Source organism: Pleurodeles waltl, chromosome 6, assembly GCF_031143425.1.
Source record: "Pleurodeles waltl isolate 20211129_DDA chromosome 6, aPleWal1.hap1.20221129, whole genome shotgun sequence".
Lineage (NCBI taxonomy): Eukaryota > Metazoa > Chordata > Amphibia > Caudata > Salamandridae > Pleurodeles > Pleurodeles waltl.
The window spans coordinates 1,118,208,901-1,118,221,279 of NC_090445.1; the positions used below are offsets into that span (position 1 = coordinate 1,118,208,901).

The following is a 12,379-nucleotide window of genomic DNA, read 5'->3' on the forward strand; positions in this document are numbered from 1 at the left end:
ACTTTTTTTACTTAAAACTTTAAAATTGCATATATCTGGTTTTTACTGATTCAATTCGGCATTTTAGTCTACAAAAATGTATTAAATGGTACTCTATATTTCTACACTGGTGTGGCATGTTCTTTGTGTTGTGTTTCAACTTTAATATTGTTTTAAGTGCTGCATAAATAATTTACACAATGCCTATAAATTGAGACTGATTGCTTTTATGTCAAGCTACCAGAAGGTTAAGTATAGGTTAATTTGGGGTTTGTTTGTGTTTCATCTTGACAGAGATTGTGGTTGCTACCTGAGTACAGTTTCACCCCCAAAACTAGTAACTCAATTTCCAGCATGCAGGAATTGCAAAACGAGTTTTAAAAGAAATGACTTGTATTGCATTCATGATAGGGTTATGTGAGATTGTAAGTATGTCACTGTAATCTCACTTCATTTCCATTGTATTTTTGTATATTTTTTCCCCAAGACAGTTACCTGAATTTACACAATTTGTAATTCCTAATTCTAAGTGAACAACTCGGGGGTAGTGCAGCAATTTAGGCACAAACAACTTGCTTTGCTCTCTCCAGTTAATTGTGCATCCATAGTGGCAATCCCAGGCAACACCTAACTGACTGTACCGCACATCAGGCACTTCCCTGGGAGGCTGGAAGGGTGGGGGGGGGCAACTTTTGTTACTGAGGGCCGGTTTTATAGCAGGGCATCAGTTTTAAAAGCACTGCAGAGTTCCTTGTATATTCAACAGGTTTCTCTCAACAACAAAAATGGCAAGAGAACTCTGGTGCTTAATGTAGCTGGGTTTGGGCTAATGGCTGGTTTGGCTCATGTAAGGTAGCACGGAATGCCTGCTGCAAAGAACATGTACATTTCAGATCAAAGAACAGAATTGTATGTGCATAGCTCAGTGGGATACTGCTTTTGTCACAGAGCTCCTTTTGTTACTGTGTACTTCATAAGTTACAATCATCTAGCACAGTGAGCTATAAACAGCCATCAAAGAGCTGCTTGCAATCTGCATGATACAGGTTAGAAAGTTATGTTTTTTTTCAGTCTTTGATTATCCTGGTTTTGCTAAAAAAAATGGTTTGTTTGGGTAGAAATTAACTGCTAATAAAAATGTAAACCTTCAACACTGTGTTACGTTTTGAATCCTGAGTTTATGCTTCACCGGACCAAGCACTCTTAAAAAATGCCTACGAGTATGGATACTTTGTAGTCCCCTTTGTCTTATGTAACATTTATTATACACAGATTTACACATGTTTGATCAATTGCCTCTGTATGTGTATGATGTAAAATGTTCTAACACACTACGCTGGTAAGAGAGGCGCTATAAAACTAATGAAATACATGTGAGAGAGGGGCTATGGAAAGATGTGCGGCACTGTTTCTGGGTGATGGTGAGGGACTCATTGAAGAGCCCCAATAAAGATTGTCATATTCTGGTGCACTGTAACATCTTCATTTACTATTCTTTAAAAGTGAATACCATTGAATATGTAATGAAAAATGTGTAGTACAATGTGCTGTTTTTGCCATTTTTCCCAAATTTTCGTTCTGGGGTTGAACCCCCAAGCATCATTGTAAAGGCCAGGCTCGCTAGCAATAGTCCATATGGGGGCTGGTCTGACAAAGTTTTCCAGGGCATATTTGGAGTCCCACCAGGCCCAGACTGTGAACCCAAAGCAGCCCTGGCAATATTGTCAGACCAACCCCCGCACAGAGGCTGAAAACGAAAGGGAGTGGATTATGCTGGCTTGCTGCTTTTCTTGCAGGGATCCGATATTGCAGCACCATTGCAAAACCAGCCCCTAGTACCAAAACGAGCCACCACCCTTTCAGCCTGATGCATGGTATGGTTAGCCTGGTCCTGGTTCCCAATCGGCCCTGGACCTGGGTGAAGTTTTAATTATGATGGTGAAATTCATAAAAGTTGAAACTTTGAATTATGTGAAATTTCTTAAAATTTTACATTATGCAACTTGAGTACTTTTTTTACCCAAGTGAATACCCCACACTGGTTCAATCAGAAAATGTCACATTGGGACATATATTCTGCTCAAACTGCTCTTATGCCAGTATCTTGAAAGGCTTTTTTATCTGCACGTGTCAGCTCCTTCCACCACTCTAGCCCAGGAAGACCCATCAGGATATACAAAGCACACCTCAGCTCCCTTTGTGTGACTGTCTTGAGTGAAATCACAACCAGCCCAACTGTCATCCTGACCCAGACGTGTATTCCACAGCCAGGGAGAGGGAAAGAATGGCTAAGCAAGAAAATGCCCACTTTCGAAAAGTGGCATTATTAAACACGCAATTTAAAAACCACCTGTCCTAAAAGATGTATTTTTAAATTGTGAGTTCAGATACCCCAAACTCCATATCTCTATCGGCTCCCAATTGGAAATTACACTTAAGAGGCATTTCAAGGTAATCCCCATGTTAACCTGTGGGAGAGGTATGCCTTGAAATAGTGAAAACCGATTTGGCAGTTTCACTGTCAGGACATGTAAAACACACCAGTACATGGCCTGCGTCTTAAATACACTTCTCTCTGCTGGTGGGGCTACCTTGGGCCTACCTTAGGGATGCCTTTCATGTACTAAAAGGGAAAGTTTGGGCCTGGCAAGAGGGTGCACTCACCAGGTCCACATGGCAATTTAGAACTGTGCACACGGGCACTGCAAAGGCAGGTATTTGTTTAAAGGGCTACTCATGTGGGTGGTACAATCAGTGCTGAAGGTCCATTAGTAGCATTTGATGTACAGGCCCTGCGCACACATGGTGCATTATACTAGGAACTTACTAGTAAATCAAATATGCCAATCATGGATAATCAATCATAATCACGCAGTACTAACCCGGAGGGAACACTTCTCCTCATCTGTGGACTCTATCAGTGCAGCACTTAATCTTACTTTACTCACAGATGCATCCCAGTAGGCAGACAGTCCCACCATGGCCAACGGTGTGATGTGGCCCATTCCACTCCTTGGGTCTGACTTGGGTCCCCAACCCAGGAAAAACTCTGACCACAAGGACAACAACCAAAATGGTCTGCATTATGCAGCATTGTACACCAATCACTGTATGTCAGATACAAGCACAACTCCTATCTTCACTGCTGATCACCAATGTTAGAAATGGGGTCTCTAGTTGGCAGTCAGTTTACACCCTGTCCAAGTAGGGACACTCACTCTAGTCACACCCTTTGTAGCTTGGCATGAGTAGTCAGGTTTATCTCAGAGGCGAGGTGTTAAGCATCTGTACCCACACACAGTACGACAGTGAAAGCACTAAAAATGGACACCTCACCAATTTCGAAAAATAGGCAATATTTATCTAAGTAAAGCAAGACCAAGCCAACAAAAATCCAACATACACAAACAAATATACGAATTTTTAAAGATTAAATCCAAATAAAAGCACTTAGAAACACAATAGCTTCAAGTGGCGCTAATACGGTTTTGTGACAGAGTAATTCCCAACAATTCAACACCACTCACAGGGGAGGGCCACGCCGGTTGCAGAGTGGCACAGACCCAAGGTACAGTACCTTAGAAACAAGGCAGAATCATAGACGTGACACAAAGTCGGTGAGGTGAGGCATCGCTGGAGCCAGTGCGATGTTGGTTTCATACTCCTATGCAGGAGGTGAAATGTTGGTGCCTTACTGCTCGCAGGGGAACAGAAACATCTGTTTCTTACGAAGGCAGCGGAGATGAGGAGGTGTTGACGGCAAGGTGTTGGGTCCTTATGAACCGGCGGGGTAGATGAGTCCAGTGGGTCAAGACGTGATGAGGTGACTTCGCAGTGTTACTAACACACTACAGGGCCACAGGTGCCGCAGTGGAGTAGGGTGTTACAGGCATCAGTGACACTGCACTTAGAACTCACAATGTTGCGGGACTTCAGAGGCAGCGTCAGGCCTGCAGTGTCGATCACAGTTGTCACACTTAAGCGGGGACCAAGGCTTCGGGTGCTGGCAACGACGCAGTCAGGCATGGTGCCGGTTCTAGAGTCACCGGAGTTGGTGTGACTGGTTCTTCTTGTTTATCTGTCAGACTTCACTCCCAAGGGTCCAGGAACTGGAGTGGGAACTTCTTGACAAATTGGGGGCCTCAGCAGGAGAACCCAGGAACTGGCAAGTGAAGTCTTTGATGTCCCTGAGACTTAACAGGAGGCAAGCTCAGTCTAAGCCCTTGGACAAACTTCACACGCAGAATACACAGCAAAGTACAGTCTTTGCCCTCTCCAAAGTAGAAGCAGCAACCGCAGGCCAAACCTGTAAGGCACACACAGAAAAGGGGCAGTACTCCTCCTCAAGCTCTACAGTTCTTCTCCTTGGCAGAGCCTCCTCTTAATCCAGAAGTGTTCTAAAAGTCTGGAGGTCCAATACTTATACTCATTTCTGCCTTTGAAGTAGGCAAACTTAAAAGGAAAGTCTTTGTAGTGCACAGGACCCTGCCCTTCCTGCCCTGGTCCCAGACAAACTCTAGTGGGTTGGAGACTGTATTGTATAAGGACAGGCACAGCCCTATTCAGATTTAAGAGTCAGCTCCTCACACCACTCTGGCCCAGGAAGACCCACCAGGATATGCAGGGCACACCTCAGCTCCCTTTGTGTGACTGTCTAGAGTGAATTCACAACCAGGTCAACTGTCATTCTGACCCAGACATGTATTCCACAGCCAGGCAGCAGCACAGAATAGTTACGCAAGAAATGCCCACTTTCTAAAAGTGGCATTTTCAAACACACAATTTAAAAACCACCCTCCCTAAAAGATGTATTTTTAAATTGTGAGTTCAGAGACCCCAAACTCCAAATCTCCATCTGCTCCCTATGGGAAACTGCACTTAAGAGGCATTTCAAAGCAATCCCCATGTTAACCTGTGTGAGAGATATGCCTTGAAATAGTGAAACCTGAATTTGGCAGTATTTCACTATCAGGACATGTAAAACACACCAGTACATGTCCTGCCTTTTATTTACACTGCACTCTGTGCTTGGGGATACTCTGGGCCTACCTTAGGGCTGCCTTACAGGTACTAAAAGGGAACGTTCGAGCCTGGCATGTGGGTGCACTTGCCAGGTTGGCATGGCAGTTTAGAACTGTTTGCACAGACACTGTAATGGCAGGTCTGAGACTTGTTTGTGGAGCTACTCATGTGGGTGGCACAATTAGTGCTGCAGGTCCACTAGTAGCATTTGATGTACTGGCCCTGGGCACACATATTGCACTATACCAGGGACTTACTAGTAAATCAAATATGCCAATCATGGATAATTCATCATAATCACAAATTACACAGGGAACACTTGCACTTTTGTGCTGATCAGCAGTGGCCAAGAGCCCAAAGTACCAAAACGAAGCAAAAACTAAATCCAGCGCACAGTCAAAAATACAGCAGACAGTGGCAAAAAAGACAGGGGGATAACCCTGAAAAAGGGCCATTTCCAACAATACCCAATTTGAGAGATCTGTAGAATTACTAATAATCCTAGAATGCACATTTTTGAAAAACTGTTGTAGATCCTCAATTACTGTGATTTCAAACTGCATCCAATCTCGCTATCAAGCACTATCCCCAGTATATGATTGAACCTGAGTAGGATACTATTCGAGTACTTATAGAAGTAAGTAAGCCCAGTCCTAACATGTGCAGGAAGTGACTGTTTTTCATAATTAAGCACATATCTACATGTTTTAGGGAGATATTAACAAATGGTTGAGATTTTCCTTCCTGGGACCACCATATCAGGCATGGTGGTCCTGGACAGGAAAATCCATTAGTGGCCACCACAGACAGGGAAAAATCTCCTTGCACTTCAGTTTTTTTTTCAAATATCGAGAACAAACTCCTGCTTTGAAAATGTGCTCTTGAAAAACAAAAAAAGCATGACAGGATAAGTGTGTGAGACCACCTCTTCCATTAAGGAGAATCCCCCTTGGAGAACCTAGTGTTTCTTAATCTCACCGAAATGCAGGATCTAGTGCAAAAAACAAGGTGATTTGATCTTCTATTTTCTGCTCCACCACACCTAATGTGATTGTCGATTCTTTTAAGAATGATGTGCGGTGCTGAGACACCCCTCTTGCTTGGTTAAAATGACCCCACATGTCTGCAAAATATGCTTTTCCATTTTTTTTCACATGAACTGATAAGGGAGCTAGCTGGCTTCAGGGCCTGAGCCAATGCATTATCTACTAAACACCCAGCACCTAGTAGATGTTATAAAACAGAAACTGGAGAGTAGCTCATTAGCTATCTTCACCTTTTTCTCTGCCCGTGGGTCTTTCTTGATACCTTTGATGAAATCACTTTTCCCTTTCAGGTGTTGTTCGTACTCCATGGGTGTCATGTCACCCTCCTCCATCAGGATGTGAGGTTGATGTGGCTCTAGGAAGCAGAAGAAATGACAGGGACAGGGGTGAAAAACATTGAAATATAATTATCAAGTAATTGTCAGCCTCTGAGACTGAGGGCCTGCTGATACAACAAATGTTCAAGACACCAGTGGGTGCTGAAAGAAAGGTCATTGTAAGGAGAGGGTGATCTGACCCTTTCGTTTTAGGTTTTGGGAATGGATACTGGTTTTCTCCCTCATTGTAAATCTCTAAAGTCTAACTAAAAGAATTACATTTGGCCTACCCTTGACTACTTTGTTTATGTCAATAAACTTATCCTGCCAACGATATAAAGGTCCTAGTCTTGTACTACCACTGTGCTGGCGCTCAACTTAAATGTATAACTTACCAGTTGCTCCGCCATGAGACCCAATATGGCAAACTCTGAAGTCTGACCACTTACCTCTTCCCAGGCCACTGATTAAATCCTCATATTTGCTTCCATCACCACTCCTTACTACAGAAGTACATATTTTACCTTTCTCTGCTTTCCTCGTCAAATGTTAACTGTCTGCCGACTTCAATGTATATATTTTTATTTTTAAAATGCTCCACTTTTGAACTGATGCAGATAAAACCTGCGTGCATATATGTGTGTGTGTATATATATATATGTATATATATGTATTTTTATGTCTATAGATACACACAACTAATATACTTACACACACACACACATATATATGTGTATATATACATATATATATACATATATGTATATACTATCACAATATTGTACTAGTGTACTTATTATTGTGCATTTCCTCAACTTGTTGTTGTTGTGAAGGTTTTCATCCTGATTTTACCTCTTTTTTGTAGACTCTTGCCACTCTTTGGGGTCCGAAAGCTCTGAATTAAAAACTATAAAAATAATAATTTCCACTTCTCCTTTCCCAAATCTTTGCATAAAGGTAAATACAAGAGATCTCCATGCCCAATGTTCAGTAAAGTATATACAGGGATGCTTATGGACTATTAAGTTCTCCGTTTTTCCAAAGAAGGTGTATAGCAATCGCTGTGGCTGTACAAGTGCCAAAAGTGACCAATCAATATTCAGCTATCCTATTTGAAAGGACCACCTATGGAAGCTAGGGAGGAGAAGAAAGTCAACAAAAGAGGCATTTAATGTCTCTTTAAGAGGGCTCTGCCGAGAACTTGTCTAGAGAGCTCATTTGGAATGTGATGGAGACTGACACCTCATTCATGAAGACCACAAATGCTAACTAAAACATCACATTGAGCTGTATCCTTCAACTCTAACGTATACCCCCTATACCATGCTGCAACATCGGACCAATAACACCCTACACTGCACTGTAACCTACAGAGACTAACCCAACATGGTTCCCCCAAAGGCTATTAGCACACCACACTAAACTGCATTTTACAGACATGCTGCACCATACAACACTATATCATATAGACACTAGCCCAACATGCTTCATCCAAAAGTCGTTAACACACACACAACATGATATCAAATAGAGACTAACCCAAAAAGCAGCACCGCAAGGTGAATAACATAGAACAATACACTGTACCATATGAACTCCAACATAATATGCAGCACCGTAGGTTTAATAACACACCAAATAGCGCTGTTATTTACAGACACAAACCAACATGCTTCACCCAAAGGCCATTAACCCACCACAGAGTACTGTATTTTGCTCATGATAGGCCAATACGCCCTGCTGTAGCACCAATAAAATACGCCACTCAACACTACTTTCTATCATCTCCTAAAGTCCAGCTTCCGGTTTCTCTAACTCCAGCAAAAGTAATTGAGTTGGACCCTCAACTATGCCAAGGCTAGACATACCACTTGGATGAATCACTATCTCAACGTTTCGGTCATATGTGTGCTTGTTCGCCAAAGTGATGGTAATACTCTTCGCTGAGTGCGCGGAGGGGTCAGCGTCTGCTCGGATCTCATGGGTAGGGCTTTCAACACCTGTGAAAGGGAGAAGAACATCAACCATCTACAGCCTAATGATATCAAAATATACATTATTCCTCCATAGCCAACACAGTATTTGCTACAATTCTTTGGGGCGAACAGGAGGAAGCGAGACTCAGAAAACAAGGACAAATTTACATTTATGAGTTTAGGAATGTGATATGTCTGATGGTGGTAGCACTGTTCATGTTCTATCTTCTACTGATGCTTTTTCTCTATTTAATTCAGTGCTCTAAACCTGGTGGCAAGCATTTACATAGTGTAGTACAGGAGTCTGTATTCATACAAATCAAATCCTTGATAGAGGAAGGCTGAAAGCTGCCGATGTTTTTAGAGCTTTAGATGAGGTACCAAAAACAGTTACGTACAATTTCCACTCACGGAGCACCCAGACATGATGTATCTGTACGCTGGATCCTGTTGTGTATGCAAATGGAAGGGTTTTGTTTCCATTGGTGGGGTCATATGTTAAATTAATTAGCAGGTTTCTGACTGCTGTCTATCCAGGTCCACAACAATAGGCCCGGTAACCACCGACGTTTTCCTGAATGAGGGACTCGGTAAAGGGAAACCAGTGCATGAAATGGTTTTAGGACTTCATACAACTCGTGTCTCAGGCCGAAGCGGAGGTCTGAACTTCTTCATTGGTTGTCTGGATGACATGTGGCAGGCTTTCTAGGTGTGCTAGACACTGCTATGTGAAAGTAACTGAGTGACTCGTGTGAAGGTGCCTTCAAACTTTTCTCAATGATTAAAATGTGTTTGCATGAGAGTGACACCCATCCCAGGACCGCTTGTGGATATAGGAGCACACACATCATATATAACCAGTTTGGCATTGTAACATGGTCTCGTTTCCTGCAAAGTCTCCATACTCACCTGCCAGTAGATATGGCCCACGAATCTCCAGGTGAAAGCTGAACTCATACTCTGCAGGATTCACTGCCTCTGTCTCCAGCAGGGTGGCTAAGCAAAGCCTGTTAGTGTGATCTGTTGTCCCCGCTCCACACTGATGTCGTTCTCTCCTGGACAGAAATAGTAGTGGTTAGTGAGGCAGGTTATCCTCACCTTCTCCACTTTATGTATAGTCTCCTCCAGTTTCTCCAATGGCAGTGCCCAATCTCTGCCTTTTCTTGTCTTCTCCTAATTCTATCCTGCCCTCTCGCTGTTTCATTTAACTGCACCACGAATCACCCTCTGCCTTACAATTCTCTCATCAGATGCACTGAGGACAACAATAGAGGCTTGCAGGGCTTAAAATCTAAGCTTGGATAATGGCGGGATACCTGATGTTTCAAGATTAACGATTTCATCATTACAGCCGAGCCACCTTTCAGGTGTTTTGACAGAAACAGCACCTCAACAACACCAGCCTGGAGCAAAACTTTATTTAAAGGTGTTCTCCATCATGGGAGCCATTTTTAACTTTAACATGTCCATAGCAGGAGATACTGCAGAATTGGTCAGAGGTGTTTCAAAGCATGAGCAAAGTGGGCAATTGCCCAGTGCCGCATCTTCCCAGGGCCACTTGGTAATCTAATGTAATGCACTTTCATCTCTCTTTCTCTATTTCAACCATTTCCTCTCATTCTACCTCAGACTCTCTAGCTCTACCCAGTGTCAACTAAAGGATTATGGGGTCCCCACCAAAAAATATTTTGCCTGTTCTTGTTTGACCCTGTTTCCGAAACTGTAACATATTATTCAATATTGTTTGGAGACTTGCAGACTTGAAATAGCAGAAAATGAGTAACAAAATTCAAATTTATTCTGAACAGGGGCGTCAAAATATGTCTTGACAGAGCCTCAAATATCTTTAAGATGACACTGGGATTGGTAGTGAGGAATTAATAATGCAGGCCTGCTCTGCTATTGATAGCAGACCAGCCATCAATAAAGTTATTCCTGGAGACATACACCAAATGGCGGGTACATCTTTAAGAATAACATAAACAATGTCACCCACACCATGTGAGTTTTCTTCCTGAGCATGTGGGACATTTCAGGACCTTTTCTATCTGAGACCACTGCACTTTGCAGAGGAAAACCACCAGGTCTAAACTGGTTCTGGTTGCTGCAGGTGGGGAGCACTGGTACTTATTGTTTGTGCTTGGGACTTATTTTTCTCCAACAGTCGTTAACTCTAAGCAGTAGAAATGTAGAAAAGGGAAAGTGTTGAGGAAGAGAAAAAATGGAAAATGATGGCAAAACAAGAAAACTGATGAAAAATAGCTTGTAGAAGTGAGAAAAATATATATGAAGTGTAAGGTTTTCAAAGAAGGAGCCATGAAGTGGGTTCATGAATTGGCATTGGTAGCCTCTCTCTTATCGGAAAAGCTGCACTCTGAGCGCTCTATGGCTCAGATTTAAGAAGTTTTAGCGTCCTTTTTTTTAATGCCCTGGGTGCAGTGCCACTTTCTTAAATCTGTCCCTATGTGAGTTACAGGAACAAAGAGGAGGAAAGACGCTCACCCTTTATTGGCAGATGTCCCGCTACTATCATTTCCTCAGCAAGATCTTTGACCTTTAATCCAGAGGTTGAAGTGGGCGGGATTGGAAGGGTATGACGTGCCAATACTTTTTTGAGTTATGGAAAACCATTCCCCCACTTTTGTGAAAAGACAATCATCCCAGGACATTTAGGATTTAGGGGGTCATTCCGACCCCGGCGGTCAAGGACCGCCGGGGCCGGGGTCGGCGGGAGCACCGCCAACAGGCTGGCGGTGCCCCGCAGGGCATTCTGACCGCGGCGGTTTGGCCGCGGTCAGAACAGGAAAACCAGCGGTGTCCCGCCGGTTTTCCGCTGCCCTGGGAATCCCCCATGGCGGCGCAGCTTGCTGCGCCGCCATGGGGGATTCCGACCCCCTCACCGCCATCCTGTTCCTGGCGGTTCCGACCGCCAGGAACAGGATGGCGGTGAGGGGTGTCGTGGGGCCCCTGGGGGCCCCTGCAGTGCCCATGCCAATGGCATGGGCACTGCAGGGGCCCCCGTAAGAGGGCCCCACTTTGTATTTCAGTGTCTGCTTTGCAGACACTGAAATACGCGACGGGTGCCACTGCACCCGTCGCACATCCTCCACTCCGCCGGCTCCATTCGGAGCCGGCATCCTCATGGAGGGGTGTTTCCCACTGGGCTGGCGGGCGGCCTTTTGGCGGTCGCCCGCCAGCCCAGTGGGAAACACAGAATACCCGCGGTGGTCTTTTGACCGCGCAGCGGTATTCTGGCGATTCCCGCCGCCCGCCGGGGTCAGAATGACCCCCTTAATCCCGATAGTTTAAGCTAATGAAAGTTTAACATAATGAATTACATATTTAAGTGCTTTCTGTCACAGGCTGTAACCTCGTAGCACTAAGCTACTCTCCAATGCACCAACCAAGATTTAATTCTGTGGCTTTCTGGTTGCAGACCTCTGCAGTGCATTAACTAAAAGAAGTTTTAGAATGTACTATAGTCAATTTCCCACTGAGTAACAACTTTTTTTTATTTAACTTTCATTTAAGCTCGCGTTATATTATATATGTGGCTACCTGAAGGTGAAAGACCAAAAAACCTTACAAAATATATATTTTTTTAGCCACACCTTTGAATCCCCACATACACTCTGACCGCACCCCCACTGCTTGCAGCATCACAGTCCTCATAATTTTTTTAATGGACTTCCACCGCTGCTTTAATCACTTAACTCCCATCTCCTTTTCATTCCCAAAAGCGTAGAGCTGTCCCACCAGTGGCAAAACGTTCTACACTACTCACCCATCGACTGATAAAACGATGGTCATTATCTACAACTTCCACTTTTTACTGAAAAAGCCGAATCGTGCACTTCTTCGTAAACTAGAGATTTGTCGGTTGCACATCATTCAAAACCATACAAAATGATATACATCAGCTTAATCCACAGGCAGACCTTCGGCCCGTGAGCAGGGTACGCCAGAGGAAGAGTCCTGCTTAAGCGGAATGCACGGCAAATCTCTTCAGCTTTAAAATAAATTATTTCAGTTCCCGCCA

At 43.7% G+C, this 12,379-nt stretch overlaps 1 protein-coding gene across 1 annotated transcript in view; it reads right to left on the minus strand.

The window, feature by feature from the left end:
- VWA5B1 (von Willebrand factor A domain containing 5B1) overlaps positions 1-12,379 on the minus strand; it is a 917,148-nt gene that overhangs the window by 575,075 nt on the left and 329,694 nt on the right. Inside the window, exons 5-7 of the mRNA XM_069242250.1 lie at positions 9,250-9,395; positions 8,233-8,364; positions 6,278-6,402 (exon numbers count right to left, since the gene is read on the minus strand). Of these exons, the coding sequence (XP_069098351.1) occupies positions 6,278-6,402; positions 8,233-8,364; positions 9,250-9,395 (403 nt within the window). The remainder of the gene's footprint in view (positions 1-6,277; positions 6,403-8,232; positions 8,365-9,249; positions 9,396-12,379) is intronic.